The 25,899-nt window shown below is 39.6% G+C and overlaps 3 protein-coding genes across 4 annotated transcripts in view; 2 read left to right on the top strand and 1 right to left on the bottom strand.

The window, feature by feature from the left end:
• Positions 1-6,376, top strand: part of cyfip2 (cytoplasmic FMR1 interacting protein 2) — a 45,670-nt gene extending 39,294 nt beyond the window's left edge. Inside the window, exons 26-30 of the mRNA XM_041797595.1 lie at positions 1,000-1,072; positions 1,517-1,611; positions 2,302-2,540; positions 3,577-3,724; positions 3,815-6,376. Of these exons, the coding sequence (XP_041653529.1) occupies positions 1,000-1,072; positions 1,517-1,611; positions 2,302-2,540; positions 3,577-3,724; positions 3,815-3,982 (723 nt within the window). The 3' untranslated portion in view covers positions 3,983-6,376. The remainder of the gene's footprint in view (positions 1-999; positions 1,073-1,516; positions 1,612-2,301; positions 2,541-3,576; positions 3,725-3,814) is intronic.
• Positions 6,377-7,105: 729 nt separating this feature from the next.
• Positions 7,106-20,359, top strand: hmmr (hyaluronan-mediated motility receptor (RHAMM)). 2 transcript variants are annotated; one of them, XM_041796837.1, is made up of 20 exons: positions 7,106-7,240; positions 7,500-7,598; positions 7,696-7,769; positions 7,859-7,936; positions 8,114-8,302; positions 8,426-8,512; positions 8,630-8,741; positions 8,833-8,898; positions 10,019-10,092; positions 10,176-10,246; positions 10,843-11,210; positions 11,638-11,786; positions 12,695-12,909; positions 13,272-13,388; positions 13,505-13,705; positions 15,668-16,357; positions 16,454-16,526; positions 16,823-16,999; positions 17,104-17,266; positions 19,908-20,359. In XM_041796837.1, the coding sequence occupies exons 1-20, from the start codon at positions 7,195-7,197 to the stop codon at positions 19,922-19,924; spliced, it is 3,066 nt and encodes a 1,021-aa protein (XP_041652771.1). In that variant the 5' UTR covers positions 7,106-7,194; the 3' UTR covers positions 19,925-20,359. The 2 variants fall into 2 exon arrangements, with proteins under 2 accessions (XP_041652771.1, XP_041652772.1); XM_041796838.1 differs by having other exon boundaries at positions 7,112-7,240; positions 13,275-13,388.
• An 80-nt stretch (positions 20,360-20,439) lies between these two features.
• insb (preproinsulin b) lies at positions 20,440-25,632 on the bottom strand. Its single transcript, XM_041797915.1, has 3 exons — positions 25,302-25,632; positions 21,502-21,704; positions 20,440-20,826 (listed from the first exon to the last, which is right to left on the bottom strand). The coding sequence occupies exons 2-3, from the start codon at positions 21,689-21,691 to the stop codon at positions 20,690-20,692; spliced, it is 327 nt and encodes a 108-aa protein (XP_041653849.1). The 5' UTR covers positions 21,692-21,704; positions 25,302-25,632; the 3' UTR covers positions 20,440-20,689.
• Positions 25,633-25,899: the final 267 nt, after the last annotated feature.

The raw sequence follows: 25,899 nt of genomic DNA, 5'->3' as shown, positions 1-25,899 counted from the left end.
GGAAGAGAGGAGGCCAAGTACCTGATAGTCACTCTGACTCAGCTCCAGAGATCCTGTGCGGAGATGGGATAAGGTTTTGCTTGGCTTACACATGGAGTTTTTTGCAAACTCCAAGCAGGCTTACATTTATTCTTCGAGGAGAGGCATCCATCTAGCCACTCCACCATTAAGCCCAGATCAATGGAGGGCTGTGGTGGTGGTTGTCATTCTGGAACTTTGTCACATCTCCTCATACATATTTCCCAAAATCTCTGCCCCCCCTAGGGGTGCTTGGACCCCAGGTTGGGAACCGCTGGGGCAGTGACAGCTCAACTGTAGCAAAAGTAAAACACAGGGTCTGTACATAATGTACAGAGCAGAAAGGTTTGCTGACTTGTTACCGCGGTCAACCGCAGGACGGTCCATAGACGCAAGCCAGAATGGGTATATCGCCACTTACCATAGGGACGCCGAGCATTTTCCAGTTTAAGGATGGATTCTTCGACTGTGCATGTCAACCTGAAAAGGACAGCAGTCCAGTGCACGTGGTCTTATTGCTTATACCACGCATGTAAACATACTGACTGACATTTTCCTTTGACCAATAAGAGTTTATCGAGATGGTTGTAAACATGACCTCTTGCTGCTAAACAAGATTACATGGGATGTTGTTCTTAGGAGTGAGGCAAGTTATCACTTGCTAATTGTGGCTTGTTACCATGCCTTCAGCAGACAAATTCCCTTATCTCTGTCTGTGCATAAGCTGCCTATAGAGCGAAGTAATCTACTGTCCCATGTCTGTTTTTGATTAGCATTTAAATATACTTTAAACACTGATTTTAGCACAGCTCTGACATTGAATTTCTGTGGTCAGGTTAAAGGAACTTGAAAGCCTCTTTTAATTGCCAACCCATCATGGGTTGGCAATTAAATTTTTGCATGCTCTATCAAGGATGTCCACAACACAAAGTGAGGAGTGAACTTCACATGACCCTTTGTTGTGTTGTGTTTGAATCTTAGTCGCAGGAGGAAGTATGTGACCTGCTCCATGCCGCCCCCTTCCAGAACATTCTGCCCCGTGTCTACATCAAAGGTAAACAAACAGGGCTACAGGCTGAAAGTGAGAGGTAGATGAAATTTGCCATTTTTGTGTAGTGTAAGGTTGAAAGATTGTTAATAATTTATGATACCATGTGTTTTGCAGTGATGCAGTCAACATTATTTTATTGATTGATATTTTTGAAAGCTTTTAAAAAATGGCAGATTTGGTATATTTTAACCAAACAGTGCTACGGGTGAACAAGAGAGCATACTGTCTAAATCACACTTATACACTGGCAATGGTTGGGTAACTTTGGTGACGTACTTGTGCAAGTTTGACAGTCTGCTTTCAAGTTTTGGTATTGAAAAAATAGTGTCAGCCAGTGTTTTCTTCTCATTATCAAAACAGGTATAAGTATTGTCTTGATTTTTTTTTTTTAATCTTATCAAAGTTTAGACATGTGTCGACCCTATCTGTGTGTTTTTGTTCCTTAAGAGGGAGAGCGTCTGGAGGTGAGGATGAAGCGGCTTGAAGCGAAATATGCCCCTCTCCACCTTGTGCCTCTAATAGAGAGGTTGGGAACCCCACAGGTGAGACCTAACACTTAGTGTTTTCCTCCTTTAAGGAGTTACTAATCCCTGTTTACAGATAATACAAAGAGATGGAAAATCTGTTTGTTTATTGTTTATTTCAAGGATAGCCCCTTGAGATGCATCCTCTCATTTTTGAGGGGGTCCTTACAAAACGTAAACATAATCATCAGTAATACAAAATCATAATTAGAGGTAAATCCAGTACATAATACAAAAACATTTAAACACAAAGACACCTACTCCCCACGCTCACAATCACAATCACTAACAGTTAATGCTCCCCCAAGCCTAGCCACCCACCAACCAGCCAATATTACACAATATGCATGTACATATATATTCATACCTACTATACAGTTCCCAACGGTCTGTTCACATCTTGCACTAAAGATGTCACTTGACACTAGGCCTGTGAGCGAATATTCGGTTGTAGCAGCTTGGTTTTAACCTGTAGTGGTCAGTCAGTTTGCATATTTAAAAAAACGCATGTACGCAAATGTAGAATTTTAATGCATTTTTCTCAAATGTCATGTTTTAGACCCTAACGTAGGAACAACACAAATAAATACTCAAATACATAAATATGCAAAATGTGGTCTGACTGTTTAGATAGTGTATTTTTCTAAATCTGCATGCTGTATCAAAGATATATCACTAAAATTAAGTGTGGTGTTTTTTTTATATCAGCAAATTGCAATTGCCCGGGAAGGGGACCTGCTTACCAAAGAGCGACTGTGCTGCGGCCTCTCCATGTTCGAGGTCATCCTGACACGTATCCGCAGTTTCCTGCAGGATGGAGTGTGGCGTGGGCCCCCACCAACCAATGGGGTGATGCATGTTGATGAGTGTATGGAGTTCCATCGCTTGTGGAGCGCCATGCAGTTTGTCTACTGCATCCCTGTGGGCACACACGAGTTTACAGCAGAGTGAGTGGTAACCTGGCTTCCGTTCAGAGTTTGTCTGTATTAAGTGTCAACCTCATATCTAGCCAAACATGAGAATGTGAGTCTCCTTAAGTTAAATCTTAGTTTGACAGTATGGACTGCATATGAACTCTGAAAAATAGGATGCATATCCCGCAGGCTCTTTTCCTGCAGGAGTTTATGTCCTTGTTTTACATTTTTGTTTCTTTTTGAATGTTTTTTTTTTCATTCAGGGACTTCTTCTTTAAGCATATTGCAAATACTTTAACTTTTGGTAAAGGCAGAAAAGTTTTCTAAGGGAGGCAGACTTTTCGGGAGACCATGACGTTGCAGTATGGGTGTCTGCAACCTCTGTAGAAAACAAAACATTCAAAACCAAAACTCAACCCCAAACTTAAACTTTACTCCAACTCTATTGGAATAGGAAATCCCTAAAATAAAAGAAAATTAAAGTGGGGAGTTGTTGGGATATATGTGGCCACACCTGGGCTCAAGTCTGGCATTGATCATTTTAGCTAAAGCTGAAAAATTACATCAGAAGAGACTAGGGGAGACGTCTTAAGTCATCACAATTCAGGGGCCACAGTTCAGTACATGTAAATGCACAACACAAACATCTGAACGGACAAAAAGGCAATCATATTTGGCAGTGTTTGCCGCCAGTATAGGTGGCAGTGAGGCTTGCAGTGAAAAATGAGAAGAAACAGTCAAAACAAGGGTCCTTTCAAATCGTCCTGTTTGCTCAGAAAGGTTCCTAACTTAGTGAAGCAACCTGGAAGTTTTTGAGTGTCAGCCATGAGACTCCAATACTTACCTTTAATTAATCTTATTTTTGTCTCATAAACAGGGAATTTCAGTCTAAATGCTCTGCTTTCAGAGACATTAACATTACTCAGAAAATATTAGAGGGGTCGCAAAGTACAATTAAAGAGCCACTGCCAGCTTTGTTTTAATCAGGCATCAGATCAGATTATTCTATAATCCTTCACATCCTTAAAAGGACACCATACTCATGTGTTACTCATCCTTTGCTTTCCAGGCAGTGCTTTGGTGACGGTCTGAACTGGGCCGGCTGTGCCATCATCGTACTGTTGGGACAGCAGCGCCGTTTTGACCTCTTTGACTTCTGCTACCATCTGCTTAAAGTCCAAAGACAGGACGGCAAGGATGAGATCATCAAAAATGTGGTGGGTAAACTGCATCAGCTCCACATACTCACACAACACTTTTCTTGATATTGTCTGACTAATTCATTTTCTGTTCTGTTTCCTCGGCAGCCCCTGAAGAAGATGGCAGACCGCATTAGAAAGTACCAGATCCTAAACAACGAGATCTTTGCCATCCTCAACAAGTATATGAAGGCGGTGGAGACGGACAGTTCCACTGTGGAGCATGTTCGCTGTTTCCAGCCTCCTATACACCAATCCCTGGCTACCACTTGTTGAAAAAGACCCCCCCACACATAGTGCACTCACACATACATAGCTGTGATATGAATTTCTGCCTCTGCCTGGGCTTGTAGAGGTTTAGGTCAGGCTTTAAGAATTTAAAGACCAACCCACGTAAGATGTTCCTATATCTATAATATGACTTTTAATTCTCAAAGCCAATCAGAGGTTGATCAGTCTAGAGGCAGAGGTGCATATTCACACCTTATCTTTTGTTATTTTGCTATCTATGTGGCTTTCACACAGACTCATGCATGCCTTCTCTTTTTCCTTCCGCTGCACATCTGTGGATTGGATCACTGACTCGATTGCCAAAACAGTAACTCCATTCTGGTTCTAAAGCCGCTCGTCCCAGCCTTAATGCCTTCCAGAATTTGCAATGAAGAGCTGAGGCAACTGTAAATCTAAAACAATTATGATGAAATTCTAAATAATTACACAAATAATTAATTTTCTTAGTTACTTAAATATATTTTAAGTGGAACATGGTGCTCTTAATTGTTACAACAGGACTAGCACAGGTACCAGTAAGCCTGTGCTACCATCATCTTTATCATCTGTTGGTGCTTGTTCACTCTGTGGTACCGCCTTGACTCATCTCGGTTCTATTTTTTTAATCTCTAATAAGGTACAGAACTGGTACTTTAGATTAAATACTTTTTACTAGTGTAGATTTATAGACCAGTACTTTTACTTGAGTTTGATAGCCATATACTTTTTCCACCTCTGGCATATGCTTACATGTGACATTTCCCAATCTGCCCTGCCCAGTCCCACCTCTCGCTAGATGGCAAAAAGGACATTTTAGTTCCTGGATGCCAGTGCTAAATACATGATGCTGTCCATAAACTCCCTTCATTAACATGAAATGCCTGCAACTTACTTTATGAAGTGTATTTTCCATTGCTTGTTTGAAATTGAGCCTGCTTACATGCAGCTGTCAGCCAAATCAGATGTTGCAACCAGAAAAGGTACTTGCAAGCAGGCCTATCCACAGACGCATTCCTCTGAAAGGACGTGGAAATGGGTCCTCTTGAGAAGTAATTCAGTAATCATTATGTGTCCACTTTGAATCATCAGCATTAGTCATAGGCCCCTGACTAATATTTGCCTCCTGGTCTGATTAGCTTTTGCAGGCTTCACAGCAGTCAGTTTCTGTAACAGGTCTGTACTGTCATGGAAAACAAGATCCCTGGTACCAAAACTGAGTAGAGCCAAGTTGAGTCGAGCCGGTACTACAGATGAAAAAGCACCATTAAGACCCAGACCTGTTTATTGTGATTCATTAAACGTCTTCTCTTATTTTATGATGATCTGCCCATGTCCATGAAACATAACGTCTTATCACAATGCATTTGAAAACTCTCCTCTTAATTTTCCTTCACCTGCTTGCTTTCAGAGGAATGACAGTACATAGCGAACTTGATTTGCTTTTATTTATCTTAACCCTCCTGCATTTGGTTTCCTCCTAAAACACATTTTAATTTGGTACCAGTCCCACTGTAAATTTCACTGTTGAACTAAGTGAAGTGTTGAGTGTTGTAATTGTTCATGTTTTTAATTATTAATATTTTTAATTTACACATCCTTGGTATACTTGCCTCTTTACTACTGGATGGAAACCTCATCAACTGTTTTATTTTCTTTTTGTCTGCTGGAAAGATTTTTATATTCTGTAAATGAATACAGTGATATTATTTACAGTTTGGAGAAAAAAAAACATCTTCATCTGGGTAAATGTGTTGCTTTTTCAAGGTTAAAAAACAAAAGAAACAAGATTAGAAAATACCTCTAGGTTGTATAAAGACAGTGCTGTACTAGATTAACCTGTTTTGAGTGTGAGTGGGTGATGTTGGTCTTGCAGACCTATACTGCACATAACGAAAAAATCATAACTAAAATGTCAGCTATAATTACAGGGCGGTTCCCTTAATATAGTCAGTATTTACTATTGTTGATTTTTTTTCTTTAGGTATAGCAGTGTTAACAAAATATGCAAAAAATTGTCCCTATTTTTTTCTTATGAAGGAAACAAACGGAAATGAAGAAGAAACCCTTCCCAAACAGCCCTGTGATCTTTTTTTCTGCTTCGTTTTGACTGAAGAACGTTTCTTTTGTAACTCTGGTGTCTTTTTATTATATTTATTCAACTCTGACATATTGTTCATTTTAAAGGTTAATCTAGTAAAACTGAAGGTACCCTGTATCATCTCAAAACCTTAGCATGGCAAGTGTAATTTATTGTCAACAATGGCTCCATTTGTGACATGAGGCTTTGTTTATGATATTGTTGTACAAGTGACCATGTTTTGAAGTACAAACAAAAAAATGGAGAAAAAGAATATAACATGTACAACAATGGTCCTGCAAAGGATTTGAAATTATGTTGTATTTCCATGAAATAAAAAATGTTTAACTGAATAAAAGCAATGTGTATTTAATTATGGTGACTCAAGGTAATTGAATGTTTTTTATACATATGAAAGAGCCTCATGTGAGTCTCAGAGTGGGAACAACTACAAATGAAACAAGGATAATTCAGTTTTAACTTGTGTGGCAATGTTAAAAGGCTAAGGAAAATGGGTTGGAAACCTGCTTTAATTCATGCTTTAATTCATAATAATTATTCTTTTTTTTATTTTTGGTCAGCTATTAAAAAATGGACAAACCGGGTTAATATATATATATAAATATATATATATATATATTTATTTATTTATTTTTTTTTTTTAATGAGACCTTTCAACAGTTTTTTAAATAGCACCGTGGTTTTTCAGATAATTCTGGAGTCATTATAGTGTGGTCAGCTAATCCCTAGAATGAATCTGATAGAGCCTTGCAGTGCATTTAACCATTGAAACGTTTAACCGTTTGGATATTTTTACTGGAATTTTGATAGAAATTAATTAATAATAGGAATAAAGCAGATTGACTTAATAATGTGAACCGTATCCTTAGCGAATACCGGATACCTGAACAGTCACCAAGGAGACGAGGTGGCTATTTCCGGTATGGAAGCCCATTGGCCAGTGCCATAGAATGCGTCATGTTATACGGCGCTGCCATTGGCCGAACGTACGAAAACGTGCGTGTGACGTTATTTTGAAATTTCAGCGGTGAAGCGATTGTTGTTGTGTGTCAGTGAGCTGCTTTGCAGCCTTATCCAAACCGTTGAACTTTTTAATATTTCAACTTCGGCGAACTAAAAAATGTCGTTTTCCAGAGCCCCTTTGAAAAGATTCAACGAGCACGTCGGTGAGTTTCACACACAATAGTGTTTGTTTGTTGTACTTGTGAAATTCTCTGTCGTATTCTTTCTTAAACGGCCAGCATCTTAGCGTAGGCTAGCTGAAATATGTGATGAGAAACTTGCTTTTATTCACACCACGTTTTATGAGTTCAGTCGCGTTTTTGCTTTATTTGCGGTTTATGTACTGTCGTTAACTCATTATATTTAGATAAATAAATACGTAACGTAAGTTACGCTACTAACACTGCTTTGTTGGCCGAATAGGCTGTGCCCCTGCTCCGGGAACCTATGAGGTTAAACCTGGGGATCTGAAGGGAGCTGCCTCCTTCGACAAGTCTGATCGATTCAGAGCTTTAAAGGCAGGTTGGTAACAATGAGAGACGGGGCGCAACAAGGGGAGACGGCGTAATACTTTATTTGATATTTAGTATGTGTGACCCCTCTCTTTCTTTATCCCTAGCTGCTCTGCCACCACCATCGCCCTCTAGAGCTTTGGTGTCACCAGTTCGCAGGACTGTATCTGTTGATGGTCTTGTAAGTTTTTCACCTTATTAGAATAGTTCAGATGGTTCTTTATCTGCTCCTTAAACAAATTTATCATGTTTTGTCTTGTGCAAATCTAGGTTGAAGGGTCGAGTGCAAAGAAAGAGAAGAATGTCATGACTGTGGAGAGGAAACAGCAGAAACTGTTGGAGAAAGAGGTATAATAATAATAATATAATATCATCTTACGAACATTTGTGCCACAAGTTTCTAACAAAGTGGTGGCTTGTGTGTCCTTTAGTCACATGTGGGCCAATTTTGGCAGATTTTAAAAATAGTTTAGTCATTACTTAAGATGGAAGAATTTTGTAATAAGAGTCATTTTTGGCCTCCAGATAAGATCCCTGGTTCAACAGCGAGGGGAGCAGGACCGTCACTTGCTTTCTCTGGAAGAAGAGCTGAAGAAGGTGGAGGCCAAGTTGCTGGCTGCAGTCAGAGAGAGGACAGGCCTCGCTGCAAATGTCACCACCCTTGAAAGACAGCGGGCTGAGCTCAAGAAAGTTAATGAGTTCTTAAAAAACAAGGTGTGCTTGACTTTATTGTCAAATCTTGATTTTGTTTGCATTTTGTGTTGATCATGCTTGAATGCAATCTGTCCTAAGTGTGTCTGAGCATAACTACATATAAATTTTCACTCATATTTTAAGGTTTCTGCTGACACTACAAAAAAGAGAATAAATTCTCTCACAATGGAGTTGATGGAGGCGAGGAGCATTTTGGATGTAAAGAACAAGGTATAACTAATGTGTGCATTTTTTTATTTGGTAAATATCCTCAGGGGTTTAAGCTATGTAAGGTAATTGGCACATTTTTAGCTGCAGCTAAAGCTTATTCTCATACTTTGTGTCCAGGAGTTGAGTGTACTGCATATTAACACTGAAGGCCAACTGAAGGTGCTAGAAACAGATCTTCAAACTGCCAGAGCTACAGTCACTGCACTAAAAGACAGAAACAAAGACTTGGGTAAGATTTAGATTGCTAACAGCATGATAAACAACAGATGAACAGAAATGATGATCAACCAAGGTGGCTCTGTTTTCACTTGTTTTCACAGAGGATCTTCATCAAGTGACCAAAAGCCTAAATGAAGAGCTCGAGAATGAGAATGCTAGACTGCAGGGTGAGTTCTGTTAATGAACGGGTTCTTCTTTAAAAGATAGCCATGTAAACCAAACACTGAAAATGAACAGGACTAGTTGCAAATTCTCACTTCATGTTCTGCCCATTTGTAGGAGGCTAGAATGAATTGAAGCATTGATGTGTTTTACAGCGTTCCATTTGTGCTGTGCACTCTGAAGCAAATCACTCCGTTTTCAGTCAATCTTTAGATTTCCACAGACCATCTCTGCCACATGGTAGAAGTGTCACTCTGCTCTGCCTCAGATACATGCCTAGTCTGCTTTCAACAGAGTTTGACATCAACCAGCATCGAGTGGATTGAACAATACAGGAAGTCGGACAATGGACAGTGCATGTGGTTAATTTCAAAATACAACTCCACATTGATTACTGATTATTTACTATTAATATTTCAATGTTATGTCAAAACAGGAGGCAGATGATAAACAAACAGTCCTTGCCGCAAGGCTGATGGAGTGGCCAGATTTTTTGTCTGGCTGTAATGCTTAAACTTGGTCAGAGAAGGACTAGGCCAATCCACATCATTTGAGGGGAATGAGATGGTAACTGTGGAGATGAATTAGTTGTACTGAACCCCTGTGAAAAAAAGAAAAAAAAAACATGACGTGTATAAAGAGCTTTGTGTGGATGCAGCCAAAGCGTATCTTTTAGCAGAATTTGACATTTTTTAATTAAAAGAAGTCCAAAGAGCTGCAATTAAGGCTTTTCTTGGTGGAAAAGATGCTTTTGCTCTTATCCTGACTTTGGCAAGAGTTTTATTTACCTATGTGATCCACGGATAGGGACAAATGATTGCAGCCATCTGTGGAGCTTGTGTTATGTAAATGTCCCCAGCACAGCACATGCCGACTTCATCATATTTGTTGTGTTTGTGACAGACAGAATGTTCATCCAATCATCCCCCTAGGATTTTTTTTTTTTTAAAGGTTCAGTCCTTTCCAACCACTGTCTATGGGGTGGATATGAAATACAGCATAAATAACAACAACAGGGCAGATTCAAATGGCATTGAGATCACGGATTACATCTACTATCATTACAAAACACTAGAGGTCCAATTTTATAATTGTTTAATGTTTTGTGTTTGTGTTGTTTACCAGCTGTGATACGGGAGCTTAAGGAGGAGATCAGAGTCATGCAGGGATACCTGGATACAGCCAATGAAGAGATCCAGGTATAAACTCCTCCTGTATGAAATATCTCACAAAAAAGAACAAGATTATTCCATCTTTCTGTTGTTTGTGATATGTTTTTAAGGATCTCCGCTTGAAGCTCAAAGAGAAGACCCAGGAGAATGATAATGGTGGTTCTCAGGAGGAGAGAGTAAAGTAAGTAAATGTTTGGGTCCACCAAGAAAGTAAGATCTTTTTCTTGTTTTTTAGAGTTGTCACCATGACAGAATTTAAAAAAAATTTGGATACTTGTACAAAACAAACAACAAGACCTGTTTTGATACACCTTAAAAAATCTGAGGCAACTAACTGTGGGTGATCTCACATTTTTTTTAATTATGAAAAATTGCAATCTCTTGGAAAACATTTCCAAGGGTTTGCAGCAGTCCTTGAAAGTGATTTCAGGGTTTGAAAGTACTTGATTTCAGAGAAAGCCTTGAAAGTGCTGATGTATCCATGCTTGGACAATGGCAGTGGTCAGATGAAATTCTCTATTGGAGTTGTAACTCTAGTCCCACTGATTGGCAATGTATTTTTGATATTTAGGCCACGTGCAGGAGTTTGCATGCAGTCTTTGAAATGTTTGTTCCTCCCCTATGAACTTGTCTGATTTAAAACTTTGGTTTTGATTTTTTTATCATTAAAATAATGTTGATTGTATCATTTTGAAATGTGGCATGGAAAAGTGTGAAACATTTAAAAAACCTGTCCGTATAGTATCAACCTTACTCTTCACTTTTTTCACTTTACAGGCAACTAGAGACTGAACTTGAGCAGCGCACCACTGAATTAAAAACCACTCAAGATGAGCTGAGGCATAAAGAAGAGGAGGCTCTGAAATTCAAGCAAGAGCTGCAGGTTTCAAATGACGCTTTAGCAGAAGCAGAGAAGAGGTTGGAGAACCAGGAGTTGGAGCTTAAGTCTTCACAAAATTCAGTGAGTGACATGGAGGAGCAAATAGAGTCAGCCAACCTTGAAGTTCAAGACTCTCAAGCGACAGTTCGGCAGCAGGAGGCAGAGCTCGCAAGGCTGAGGGAGGTGCTCAGGAGAACGGAGAAGGAGCTGGATGAGAGGGTGGCACATCTTGAACAGAGGTGTCTGTTCTCTGAGGAAGAGAGGAGTAAGTTTCTAAAGATCCTGTCAAGATTTTTTTTTAACTGGGAAGTAATGTGATCCAGTTAATCAAGTTTTAACTTGAACTGATTTTTATGTATCACAATCATGAAAACAGGATAAAATGATTACTATTTTGCATGCTGTGTTGTGCTACTGTTGTCCATAGGTTTTTTTTTTTTTCAGTGTGGTTAATGTTTCTTACACGACGTGCCAAATAGACTTTCACATATCCACTGCATAGGATGTATTTCACATCCATTTGGACAACACTCCGTAGTCTGTGTTTGGAAAGGGCAAAAACTTACAAGAAAAATTTCAGACTACATGTAACTACATACTGCAAGCTTGACAGGCAGCAATTGTCTTGCCAATACAGCTGCCTTTATTATCACTAGAGCCAGTTGATGAATTAACTTCTGTTTTGTTTTTAGGCAAGACCCAGGAGCAGGGACTGAGGAGAGTGGAGGAGCTGAAAACAGAGCTCAACCTGCTTAAAGAGGCTAAAAGAGTTGAAAGCAACAGACTGAGTCAGCTCGAGGAAGAACACGCTCTACTAACTCAGGAACTGACGAAAGAAAAGGTGAGGCAAAAGTTTGCTCTGCCTTTGTTTGATTCAGACTGGAATTATCGAAGGCAGTGGTTAACAAGTGAGTATTGCTTCGGGCCAGAATTACTCTTAAGCCACTTAAGCCAAAACATTTAAGGTTAATTTATAACTGGATTTCAGAACAGTCTGTCTCAAGTTGTCATTTGTAAATGCCCAATCAGCTGCACCCTGAGGTGAAATCTCTGGGACAGTCAGTAAAAGTCACAGATGTGACATATGGGTTTTGTGCTGCTTAAAATAATAAAAACTATGTTTTTACTTTTTCCCCTCTATGTGTGGGACATAAAGAAATTAAATGCAGGCATGTTTGAGGCATGAAATATTCCTAAACATTCATATCCCTGGATCCCGATGGCATGCAATATATGCTATCATTTTTATTCTGAGAGAGACTGTATTTTAACGCTTTGGTTATTCCTTTTTTATTGGTTTAATTTTTACTCATAATTATGGCCTTGCATCAGTGACTGCCCCTCCTTACTTTCTAGTAGCATGAATGTTTACATGCAGCTATGCAATCTTACCTGGTTTCAGGAATGAAAAGCCAGTGTGTTGTATACAGATTAATGGCCATGTTGCTTTGAATTAATGTAAGAAATCAATCAGATTGATAATAACTATTTTTGGTTCATTTTTAGATATTTAAAACAAATATAGTTTAATGTTGAGAAAAGGTTAAAAACATCACTTAATAAATCAATAAATTACATTTTCCTTCATTATTATTTCCTACATTATTACATTTTATTATTATAAAGCAATTAACAACATGCCACCTGGTTTTGTGTTTGGAAAGCCTGTGTGTCTTATCTGTAATTAAGTTGTGCTGTGAAATTAGCCAGCTTTGGCCACCAGCTGCTGACCCTCTGTTGTGTTTACAGGCACTTGTTGATTCCTTAACCGTGCTGGTGGAGCAGGAGCGTGAGGAGTCTGAGGAGCGGTTCAAACAGCTCAAGGAGGAGATGGAGGAGGTGCTGGGAGAGCTTGCTGTTTTGGAGGAACAAGAAAAGGGAAGGCAGGAGGTGCTACTGAGACATAAGGAGGAGAAAGAAGAGCTGCAGAAACAGCTGAATGAAACTTTGACGATGTCAGAGAGGTGAGCAACAGTTAAAAAAATAAAAAAAACAGATCATAGGGATGCAAGATATTGTATTTTTGCCGATATCAGATAAACTGATATTTACAAATTTTACAGAAGGTTGTTTAAGAACCCCTCTGTATTAAAATTCACCTTTGACTGACAGATCTTGTATTGGTATTGAAAGGATGTGTGTTTTAAAAATCAAACTTAAAGAAAAAGAAACAATATTTAATCTTTTTCATCCTTACAAGTCTGTACTATTCAGAAAATATAAAAATAAGTAATAAAGTTATCTTATTGTGATAAATACATTTATTTTTAGGCATTCCAGTCAAGAAACCTTTCAGCCCATCATAATTGTGTTCTTTTCTTTTAAGTAGGTGCAACGATGTCGCAGCTTTAACAGAGGAACATTTAGCTGCAAAGAGGGAACTCCAGGAAGCACTTACAAACTCGCTGAGCAAGATGGCAGACATCGTCACAGAGCTGGAAAGGTGAGCTGAACTAAGGGTCAGAAAGTTTTTTTGATGTTACTTTTAATCGTGCTGGTGTTAAAACCAAAATACTTTTCAGCAAATAAAGTTAACTAACAGCTTGTCTTGCTTCTCAGCACCAAAAATGCTCTAAAGGGAGCCGAAGAGAGGCAGAAAGAACTGGAAGCAGAGGTGGACAGAGTAACCAAGCAGATGAATGAGGAGATGGCTAAAACGGTTAAACAGAAAGATGAGGAGATCAGCAGAGTGAGGGAAAGCTTGGAAGAGCTCCAAGAGAGGCATTTAGCTGAGGCTAAAGCCCAGGAGGAGAATTCAAGGTATGCTTCAATTTACCTCAGTTTCCATTCAGTTAGAAAAAACTTATTCGATCAACTAAATCTTGACTTTTAAAATAAACATGCTAATCCAACTAAAATCATAATAAACCAAATTTCTCAGGTTGGACTAACACACTTAAGATAATGTAGCTGGAGATCAATTCACTAATGCATGAATATACTTCAGTCAGACCACATTGTGCACATGCTCTGCAATTTTCCAAGCTTGGCTTTGACCTGGCAGTCAATGAGAAAACTATAAATGGTAGGCGTAGCAGGAGACGTGTTGTCATCTTCAGATATCATTGTAAACTAGAGGGATCACGTGCACAGCATTTGTGTGAAAAGTGCTTAAATGTATCGATCTGTTAAATTGATCCATGTTTTCATTTTTTGACCGACACCCAGTTTACCACTTTGTATCTGGTAAAGAACACATTGTTCACCTCTTAACTGGGGGTCTGTCTGAATAGTCCTTTTTGCTTAGGAAGGTTTTTAAATGAAATGGCCCAGAAGTATTTTAGTATCAGACATAATAAGGGCTGTGTGAATTCTCTAAATGACGAGGAAAGAAGCTTTGTTACTTCCTTATTATCTTAGCTGAGGATACACTGGACCATCCCTTATGAAAGAGAGAAATATAAAGAATTCAATATCATTCATCTACTCTTACCAACTATAAAGAGAGTTCAGATGAGTGATAACCTTTCAGCTGTTTTAGATGTTCACAGTCACAGTACCTCATCCTGAATAAGGCTATAAAAACGTAACCCTTTTTTTTCACGTTTCATTCACTGCACTACACACAAACCACTGTCAAGTTATATAAATGAATTTTGTAGTCAATCTTAAGTTGTATTTTTTTGTCCACAGTTAACCCATGTCATATCCATAACGTCCACCAAGTTGGATCACCTCTGTTCTTTCCTATCCTCTTACCCCTCACCTTTCCTTGACCCTTTGACAGTTTTCATCAGGGTTAAGGAAAAGTGGATAGGAAAGGACTGAGGGAGTGATTCTTTTACTTTTCTGATGGATCCCAGATCAACAGGAAGGTCTATAATAAGTGCCTGAAAAGACATACTGCCACCGACTGTATTAAGGCAGACAAATATGCATCCTGGGACAAGGATAGATTTTGCTGACATCAGATATGCTGACATTTACAAATTCATTTTGGCTTTTACCCATATGGATACTTGAATATAAATGAAGTTCAGACTAGGGCTGCTTGACTATGGCAAAAATCATAAACATGATTATTTTAATTGGTATAAGGATCATAACATGATTAATCATCAGTTTTACAATATCTAAATTGCATGCATTTATTCAGCTTAAACACATTGAAAACAAGCAGTTAATGAATATACAGTGCATTCAGAAAGTATTCAGACCCTTCACTTTTTTTCAGTTTTGTAATGTTGCAACCTGATGCTACAGTAAAAATGATGCACCAAAAACAGAGAAGAAGATTATGGGGCAAGCATGCCCGAAAGTTTTCTCGCAATGTTGGGGGGAGGAGGTTGCAGTTATATTATTTTCCCAAATTGTTCAGACCTCAGTGTGGATGGCCCCACACTGAGGAGTCTTTTCAGTGAAACCATCACAACGCAAGCTTTATTTACTTGGCAATAAAGCCCTGTTTTCTGTAAATGCAAGATAAAGACCAAATGATGCAGAAAAAATGGCAGACGAAAGAAAGAGCCAAGAACAGGTGTGACCTTCTAATCACAGCAGTGGGTGATGGTGGCACATCTCAGAATCATATACTGGTATATTTGTCACATTCTTGTTTTTGGCACAGCCAGTTTTTTAAACGTAGAAATGAGTATTCCAAGTGTGTTTCCACCAGATTTGATGATTAACTGCCCAGCAGTGCTGCTTACCCTTTCTGTACATGTTAATGTACTGCAACTTTTACACCATGTAATTTTTTCCTTTTCTTTCTTTACTCCTTAGAGTGCTGCTTGAGGTTCAGACTTCCATTGCTCAAAAAGAGGAGAAGATGAAGGCCATGGAGGCAAGCAGTGCTGCTCTGATCAGTGATCTACAACTGCAGACAAAAGAGAGAGAGGAGGCAGTGGAGCAGCTGGAGTTACAGAAAGGTCAGAGTGTGAAAGCCCAGAAACTGCTTGAGAAGGTCAGTCATGAAAAAGAGGAAATAATGGAGCAGCTCCAACAAGAAAGAGAAGAGAAAGTTAAAATCCAGACAGCTCTTCAGGAGGAAAGGGTTGTGCTGGAAGTTGAAAGGAAAGACCACAAGCAGGTCAGGTCAAAGGTGCTCAGACTACAGACGGAGCTTGAGAGAATAGACGAGGAAAGGGGGAGTCTTCTGTCTGAGGTGGAACTCAAAGAGAAGTCAAGGCTAACCCTAGAAAGTCAGCTAGACATGGCAGAGCAGGACAGGAATCGACTTCAGTCTCGCCTGGATGAAGCTGAACAAGGCGTTGTGAGCTTCCAGGCCCAATTAGAGCTTATGGAGGAGAAGATGCTGGCCCTTCAGTGTAGGCTGGAAGAAGAGCAACATGACAGACAGGCTCTGCAGGAGCAGGTCGAGGTACTGACTCAGGAAAAGGTTACACTGCAGTGGGAGATGGAGGACCAGCGACAGGAACTCCAGAAACAATTAAGGGAAGCACAGGAGAAACGGTGAGCACCCCTGGATCTGTGTGTGTGTTACTGTTAGACTTATTGTTCCTGTTTTTTTGGCCATTTGCAAATTTCAAATTGTGTTTTTCTCTCAAGCTCCCAAAGCTCAGAGACAGAACACTGGAGGAAACAGTACGACGAGCTGTTTTCCAAAGTTAAGCCTTTCCAGGTCAGTCAAATAAGAAATGTTTAAGCTCGTCTTCTACTGAAGGTGCAATAAGTAGAATTAATTCAACTTATTTTTCTTATCCAAGCAAAAGCAATGTTTTTCCTGTTAGAATTGATTAATCTATTATCTTGAGATAACAAAGCTCATTTTCTCCTGATAATGGGATAACTTAAATGAAACAATGGGCTAACTTCAGGGATACAAAGATGAGATCTTGCAGAAAAAACAAGATTGACTCAATCTTTAATCCAAGCAAGTTTAACTATTTTAATGTTTATGTTCGTTTGGCCTCACAGGAACAACTCAATGCATTTGCAGCCGAGCGAAACGCACTCCTCAATGAAAACGGAGTCAACCAGGAAGAGTTAAACAAGCTATCTGATGCTTACGCTCGTCTCCTGGGGCATCAAAACCAGAAACAGAAGATCAAGCATGTGATGAAACTTAAAGATGAGAATATCTCTCTGAAACAGGTAATACACATGATCCAAACTGTCTGTGTTTTAAACAATGCTGATGTTCTGTCTGTAGCTCTAAGGCTCATACCCCCCCACCCCCACTGTGTATGTTTGTGTAGGAGTTGTCTAAGCTGCGGTCCCAGCTGAACCGGCAGAAGATTGATCTGGAGCAGCTGAAATCGAGCCTTCCTGGAGCCCCTCGCCGTAGGTTTGATCCCAGCAAAGCTTTCCAACATAACAAAGAGAACCGACAAACTGAAACAAGTGAGCCTCTCAAAGAAGGTAAGTATCAAAATCAGTACATTTGCATGCATGGTAAAATTTAGCTATAGTTAAAGCTCAATTAGACTTCCTTACACTACTGTCCTTGTCTTAATTGACATGTGCAGAAAGAAACTGATTTATTGACAGGAGCATTTCTTACCTTTTTCCAGTTTAACTTGCTAACAAATTTGCAATAAGCTAACCAGCTATGTGCCAAATGCTGTAAACAAGGACAAACTCTCTGCTCTGTATATTTTGTATACTCTTGAAACTTTTGGAACAAATGGGACCAAAAAAACACCTCTTCAGTGATATCCAAAGGCAAATGATGACATAACCAGTGTTACACTTTGCATTTCTTATGTTCAACTTCTGGGTCAAAGCCCAAAGTGGAAGTGATGTGAACGATAGTAGATGGCCAGATATGAGAGTTGAGTAAAATGCATGCACACACATAATTGAGTCAAATGGCTGATTTAATGTCGCCAAAACAATACCAAATAAAGAAATGTTTGGCAGCTCTTAATACTGAGCTGAACCAATGATTCAGACCATTGAAAAAGCTGTTATTCCCATCACAGCAGAGCATGGAGACTGTGGAGGGTGGATAAAATTCAGTGGCCAGTCTGGTCCAATTCAGGCTTAGCCATGCAAGAGAAAATTGATCTCCAAATGCATTATATAAGTGTGTGAGACCGACTTTGAGAAACTCCATGATTTACATTTTTAGAGGGACTAACATTCAGTTCATAGAATGCGTTAACAGATTTGTATCCAGTTTGGGCATTTCAGTAACAAGCTGTAATCCACAGCGCCTTTGTGCGGAGGCACCTCAGACTGGAACAAGACTGGATCACTTTTTAAAGTTCTGGACTTTTTTGGCTCAGCTCAATAATAAGAGATGGTCTCTAGACTTCAAAATTAATTCATTTTTGTACAAGTTTATTTCATAAGAAAGAAAAAAAAACAAATCAAATATAGGTCATAAACTTTGAATGAAAGGATCAAGTTTAGAAAGACGAATGGTGTTTATAAATTACAATTTGGATGACAAAATCATCTTCATGTCACAAGTGAGTGAGATTCTTTGATTTCACGGGAAGGGCCTGGTTGCAGACGGTGCATCTCTGACAGACACTCTCAGACTTTTCATCTGAGACACCATGTATTTCCGAAAGGACGTGCTGTACCGCATATTTCCAGTTTTAGATAATTTTTAAAATTCAACTTTATTCATAAGCAATGTCTGGCAGTTACATTTATGAAGTAACCCCACTGCAGATATTACAGAGTAAGCAACATTTTATAAGAAAAATGGAGGAAAAGATCAGAGGTCTAATCCAGGATTGTGTGCACTAGTTTTAGAAGTAGTTACACCAACGGTGGTCGCTTTAGCCTCAGAGGTGTTTGCTAAAGCTAACATTGCTACGCTAGCTACATAGTTAACGTCACTATGTTGGTTTGGTCAATGCTAAGTTAGCTTTAGCAAACATAGCTAAAGCTAGCATAGCTATGTAGATCATATATCTATGTAGCTTATAGAGCTGCTTTGTGAGCTTATCTTTAGCTTCATTATCTGTCTCTAAGTTAGCTTTAGCAATGTGAATTTTGGCAAACGCAGCTACATAGATAAGGTATATATATATGTAGCTTACATAGCTGCCTTGTGATTTTAGCTTTAGCTACGTCAGCTACCAAGCTCCGTTATCTATGTAGCTTATGCAGCTAAAAGAGCTACATAAGCTATGCTTGCTGCATTAGAATGTTTTCAAGAAAGGCCAGCTTTTTTCCTGAAAGCAGACTGTTTGCTTGACTTTATTAAATGTTCTATTATTAGGCTTTGCAGGTCAGGTTTTTAACTGTGTGTATTTCCATTCTGAGATATAAGGCGTCAGAGATGAACAGTCTGCAGCCACATTCTTGGATTTCTTTGTCAATTTTTAAATAAACTGATTCCTTTCACAGAAATGCAACATTTCATCATTCATAGTTATAGTGACTCAAAAAAAAAGGAAACAGTCTTTCAGATGGGAGCAAACTTCCAGGTCCTGTCCTTGAAAATTCAAAGGGCTGGCTTGTCAATGAATGACAGAGCGTGACTTCCTCCTAACTTATCACCTTGAATTGAGTTGTCATTTCAATCTAACCAGCACACCACAAGATTTATTAGCTAAATGGTGTTTCACTGTGTCCTTTGAAGCATGTTTGTGATAAAATGAGGGATAAAAGTTGATAAAGAGGTACCACTACCCTCTTTGATCATGGCTAATTTGCCCCTAATCATTCTCATCACCAGCAGCTTCACCTGCCAAAGCATGCAGGGACACCAGCCACAGTAAGAGAGACACAGAAATTATGTAAGGGCTGTTGTTTGAATAAGAGGTCGTCACTGAAGTTGTATGGCTAATTTATTGTGTGACCTATGCGCTAACGTACAGAACAAATGCCAACAGGGTCCAACATGTTTACATGCTTTAAAAGTACATCTTCAGTCAAAGAAAGTCTGCTTCTATTGGCATGTAAATGCTCTGAATCGCTGACTCCTTTATATTTCAACAGGTTGAAGAGTTACATAACTTGTGTTCATGAATTTCCTCTAATGAAATTGTTGTGCTTTAAATATTTAAGTAAAGTCCTAATTCTGTGTTTGTTTTGTCAGGAAATCACAATGCATAATGGAGCTCTTCCACCAGACAAGAACTGACTACTAATTGGCTGCCAAATTAATTTTTTATGTTTGGGGTTTTTCTGTACGCATCAGTGTTGTCCCAGACTCTTTTATTTGCAATTTTACTTACCTTTTAGGCCACTTTTTAATATATAGATTGCAGGTTTATACTGTCTGTCTTCATTTTGAAAATAAACATGTGGAGCTGTGTGTGTACAGGTTTGTTAAAACAGTTCAGACAGACAGCAGTACATCTTAAATTCACACAGTCCAGAGAGCAGACACCTGGTGAGCATTAAAATGTGATGGTTGTTTGCTTTAAATGTGTCTTAGTCAAATATGTATTTTATCTGTGTATCTGTCTGAGTCATTGTATCCATTCCATGTCGGATAGCTCTCTATGTACCTTTCTTCTGTGTAAATAAAGACAAATTTTAACATTCTCTTAGAACAAGTGTGACAGATTTATTGACTTTCCGAATGTATCGAGTCTTTTAACAAAGCCTTTTTGTCAGATCTAGTTGGCTATGTCTGTCCATGGCCAGTAGGGAGCACTCTAGGACTGTGGTCACAATTTGGAGCGCACCAAAAGGCCATGTTCATGCACACTTCATACCAGGTACAAAGACAAGAAAACCATCACATCTTTGCACAAAGGAGCCGTGGGTTATGGGTGATGAGGCTTTATTTCCTTCAGTTGATCAGACAGAACCAGCGCAGCTGGTTTAGAAGTCGACTTTTACATGCGTGATCCTGGCTGTGAAGTGACGTGTTCAGTCGCAGTATCCCTCGAGGTGGTAAACGCTGCACGGCTTATGGCAGCACTGCTCCACGATGCCTCTTTTCACCTTGGGCTCGTTGTGAGCCTTCATCAGCCGCTGTTCCTGTCTGGCCCTTTTAGACAGGTACCCTTTGAAGTGAAGGAAGTTTTCACAGCCACGTGTTAAGCTTTGAATCTCAATTTGTCAAACTACCATGTATAATGTTCACTCTTTAATGGGGACTTAATGGTTAGATAATCTCATCAGTACACCGCTTAGGCTGGTTACTTTCTACTTCAAGAGGAGACAGCGTAGCTCCAGCAGAGGCATAACATAGCAAACACTTCTGAAGTTGACTTCAAAACCTCACACTATTTGAGGTGGAGGATTCAAATGATACGTTTTGGGTGTGTAGTAAGGAAAAACTTGGGGATTTCACAAGATTCACGATCAGTGGATTTGTCACATCATAGATGTTGAAAGCAACAATAGGACACCAAAAGACTGGCCATGCTACTGGACTCAAAGGGCGGCTTTGCACACTAATGATGGCTCGGACTAACATATAGGTTCATCTCAGGGAGGTTTCCACTACGTTGTCTATAAACATTTTTTTCCTCCAGCTACGATCCAAATTGGCATTCTCATTATAACGAGTTTAAACTTTGAACATTGTGGGCAGAAACACAAAGCCAGCTCAGGCTCTCGGGGCAATGTCGTGCTGGTCCTTTCTGAACTCCCACTATCAAGGGAACAATTAAAACTTACTTTGCACTAGTCAAACTAGAGAAGTCAAACTGTTCACAGAGTCAGTGAGGCCTTACCAAGCAAATGATCTAGATCCCGCTTGTAGGGTCTGTTTCGACTGTAGAAAAAGCCCCGCTCTCCACACACAAAGTAGAGGGCGTCCACCAGGTGAGAGCCACACAGGTGCCGGGCAGGGGCTGTGGACGCCATTGGAGGGCGGAGCATCAGAAGTAACAGTACAGACACCACCCATGGTACCCTGGCCATAGGAGGAGGACCTCTATGACGGGCATGGAAAGAAAAATGGTACACTTCATATTAAATTTTCATCATACTTGGTTTCAAAGACAAACACAAAAAGTGAATCCACCCATCAATTGTTAATACCTCGAGGCCAGACAGTTGAAAGCTAGAGGATGAAGTGGTGTTCAAATTTGATCAGACCTTTCTTGACAACACTTGAGCGTTACAAGACCACTTTCTTTTAATAACTTTTGATCTAGATATTTCGTGATGTTTCTGACCAGATTGCCTCAGGCCTGATGGGTGAAGTTTCTCAGAAATAACACTAAGCAGCAATTCCTAAACTCAAAATAAGGGCTTTAAAGCAAGGAGAAATACTGATAAATTCACTGTGTGACTGTACACACCCTGGTTCCATAGAAGTTGGGACGTGTAAAATGTGATACCTAAAAACAAAAAACAGGGATTTGTAGATCTTCTACCAGTATTTAGTTGATTACAGCTCAAAGACAAGATATTTGATGTTCAATATTATAAACTGTTTTTTTTAAATATATATATATTTTGAAGTCAACGTCTTGTAAGTGCATTCAGAAAGTATGCCGACCCTCTTTGCTTTTTTTCAGTTTTGTTATATTGCAGCCTGACCCTTTGCAAAAACACTTGAAATTTCACTAAGGAGCCTCCCATTTCAAGCCTCAATGAACTCAAATGGAAGAAGTTTGGCACAACTAAGATCCTTCCAAGTGGTGGTCGCCCAGCCAAACTGTGAGTAATCACGGGAGAAGGGCCTTAGTGAGAGGAGACCAAGAACCTGGGATAGAGTTCCAGAAGGTTAACCAACACTGCATCCCTCCACCGAATGGTAACAGGCAATAGCACTATGATGGGGTATAAAAAGAGTACTCCTGAAAGGCTCACAATCAAAAATGATGCAAGGTTCTCCACTGTGTTAAAGACTGTATGAGCAGTCATTCCAATAGTTTATGTCGATAGTGTTCTTCATCGCACAAGATCTGTGGAGATTTCAGCATCTAAAGTCCATAATATCATCAGAAGGTTCTGAGAAATCTCTGCACACAAGGGGCAAGGCTGAAAACAAACATGGAATGCCTGGTCCCTCAGGTGGCACTGCATCAATAACAACCAGCATCATTCTGTTATGAATATTACAATTTAGGCTTGGGAGCACTTCAGAAAACCATTGTCAGTTAACTCAGTGCATCTCCAAACTAAGACTCCACCATGTAAGGCTAGCCTGGTTCTGGACTGATTTCATTCGGGGGGGGGGCGGGGGGGTCCATTAATAGTGCCATCCGACACACACGGTTCTGGTCTTGGCTCTGGCTCTCAGAACCTTGTTTTTTTTTTTTTTTTTTTTTTTCTGGCAAACCAGCCTGCGTTAACACCAGTTTAAGTAGCACCAAAGTGGGAGGACATGATGGACAAGTATCACCACGCTCAGCTCCACTTTTGCCCAGGTCCTTCTTACTGTCCCGGTATTCCTTCTCAGTTTCTTGAGTTTTAGTATTCGGTCTGGTGCTCGGGTGGACCCAGCCTTTGTCATCTCTTCCACAATATAACTTGCTCTTCCTTGCTGTACTCTTCAGCTTCACCAGTAATCCATTGCCCAGATCACGACCAAACATTTCAGCAGACCGCTTTTACTCCATTTTCTGCTCGTCTTTACTAACTAGAATCTGACATGCCTACTGATGATGTCACAGCTCCAGAGGAAGAACCAACTATTTTTTGGCTCCAGCTGAGAACCAACTTTTTTCAGGTTCTGAAACTTTTTTTTTTTGTTTGTTTGTTTGAACACACCGGCTGATTCAAAATGAGGCTCGGGAACCGAAACCAGCATGGAACCCGTGCCGGTCTGAAGACTGGTCAAACTGCTTTATCAAGGTGAAAAGGGGAGGGGGGAACGGAGCGCAGCTTGCAGCCTACACCGTCTTTCATTTTGCTTATCGGCGAAATAACTGATCCCCTTGCCGCTTCCTGTTTTTATTTGATTGGACCAACCAAACTTCAAGTATTTAAATGTGGCGTGTTTATGATTGGTCTAATCAATAAGGACAAAGGGAAATACTTATCAGTTTTTTATAAATTTGGGGATGAAGAGGAATGTTTAGGTGGGGCAGACGAAGCATTTTATGGGGGCATTAGCACCCTGCCCATGCCTCAAGCCAAGCCTGAGAGATACTTACAGGGTTTGGAGCAACATGCTTCCATTCAGATGATTTATTTTTCAGGGACATACCTGCACGAGTTATGACATCATGGCTTCACAGTAACATACTGTGATTACTAGACTGGCCTGCATGCATTCCAGACCTGTCTCCCACTAATATGTATGGCTCATTATGGAGCCCAAAATACTAAAACAGAGACCTGGCACTGTTGAGCAGAGATATACATCAAGCAAAAAAGGGGAAAAAAATTCCACTTTCAGCACTTCAACAGTCAGTGTCTTCATGCTCTTGTCCCAGCTTTTTTGGTACATGTTGTTGGCATTAAATTCAGAATGTGTATATTTCCAAAATACAAAGTTTATCAGTTTGAAAGTCAAATATTTTGTCTTTGTGCTGTATCCAATTGAATATATGTATTGAAAATGATTTGCGAATCGCTGTGTTCTGTTCACATTCGCGATTTAAATTATGTCCCAATTTTTTTGGGACATGTTTTTGAATTGGAGGTCAAGTTGAAATGCTGCAGCAAAATAATTTCTTCACGAAAAAATAATTGGATATTAACTTAAATTATTAAAATCTTTACAACAAGCATCAACCAATGAAATCAAAGAAAACAAAACTGATGCGCAACTTTAATGTGACTGCGACCTTCTTCAAGATTTCTCTTCGAATTGCTGGTGAAGATGCCTTTATACTGCAAGAACAGATAGTTTTTTAAGTAAAGACCTTGTTTTCATTGGACATTTTATAGTTCATCAAAAGAAACAGCATTTTAGAGAGCAGCCATGCCAAGGTTATGTTTAATGTTACATCTTTACAGCTCAGATTGAAGTAAATTGAAAATTGATTTTGTTTTGATTCCTTTTGCTTTACTTTCATCCCCAGGTGAGTCTTATTTTATCAAGCACCATCTTTTACAAGATAGAAGGAATTCCTGTGTCCCTGGATCATCACTGCTAAAACAGCCAGTGCATCCTCAAGGTCAGTCGACACCCTGCTGTCCAGTTTAGCAGCTTTAGTGCTCAAAAAGGGAGATTTTTATTAGTTTCATTAGTTACATCTCATTTTTGATGGATATTCTCCTGGGGCAGAAGTTCAGCTCCAATTTCAAGGTGAAAAACATATTTAGCAGTCATTTAGAAACTATATAGACCTTTTGTGGACATCTTCCGGTGAACTGCAGATTATTGGATCGAAAATGAATCATTTTAACAGTGTCTTTAACAATGCGACTGTGCCAGGCATTACAACATTGGCAGAGCACTCTATCTGGCCTGCCGCTCCTATCACTCTTGGCAGTAAGCCCGACTGCTTGGCACGGTAGATTGGTTGAATTATAGATCCTGCTCGTGCTACTCTTTACTTTCATCCCTAGTTATTATACGCATAAATTTAAAAAGTTCAAATCCTGAAGGAATACAGAGAAACTTGCTTACCTGCTTGTGAGGCCTCAGTGTGGCAGAGCGGCTGGTAGTCACAGATGAGATGGGCCTTGGCCTTAAGTATTACACAGCTACAGAGAACATCTCCACTTGGCTACCTTTCCCCTTTGTGACTCCTCACCTCCACCTGGTCTTTGTCAGCCTCAGCGGAGAACACCGTGGTCCTCTCATTAACGCACCCTGACCTGTAAGCCTGTTTATCCGCTTTTGAGTGGCATTAAGTCAGTTAACTGAGTGTGTACCAACAGCAGAGTTGAGATAGAGTTGAGAGGGCCGTCGCCTAGTGTGAAACTCAATTCAACCCCTGCTGTGAGAGGACCTGTCTGACACAGTTTACACACTGATAGACAAACACCATATGTCACATTCTGGCAACTTAGTGTAGATTAGAGAGCAACCTGGCCTGCTAGTGACCACTAGTGGTGTGATAAATATCCTGACACCTGAGCTTTTATTCATGCTTTTTTAAATCTCCTGCTTTTCTGAGGTAAGAAGAACCTGACAAATATAAAAACTAAACATTGTATCTCAACAACAAGTAGTTTAAAAAAAACTGATGTCCTTGTATGAGGACAGTGGGTTTATTTTACTG

This window comes from Cheilinus undulatus, linkage group 10 (assembly GCF_018320785.1).
Source record: "Cheilinus undulatus linkage group 10, ASM1832078v1, whole genome shotgun sequence".
Taxonomy (NCBI): domain Eukaryota; kingdom Metazoa; phylum Chordata; class Actinopteri; order Labriformes; family Labridae; genus Cheilinus; species Cheilinus undulatus.
This window is presented reverse-complemented; position numbering and strand designations above follow the sequence as displayed.

Excerpts from the sequence above, each read along its gene's own strand:
- hmmr (XM_041796837.1), top strand. The coding sequence starts at position 7,195 with ATGTCGTTTTCCAGAGCCCCTTTGAAAAGATTCAACGAGCACGTCG. Across the intron at positions 13,706-15,667 it reads GCCCAGGAGGAGAATTCAAG|AGTGCTGCTTGAGGTTCAGA; the intron begins GTATGCTTCAAT and ends TTTACTCCTTAG. Across the intron at positions 16,358-16,453 it reads AGGGAAGCACAGGAGAAACG|CTCCCAAAGCTCAGAGACAG; the intron begins GTGAGCACCCCT and ends TTTTCTCTCAAG.
- insb (XM_041797915.1), bottom strand. The coding sequence starts at position 21,691 with ATGGCCAGGGTACCATGGGTGGTGTCTGTACTGTTACTTCTGATGCTC. Across the intron at positions 20,827-21,501 it reads GGATCTAGATCATTTGCTTG|GGTACCTGTCTAAAAGGGCC; the intron begins GTAAGGCCTCAC and ends TTCACTTCAAAG.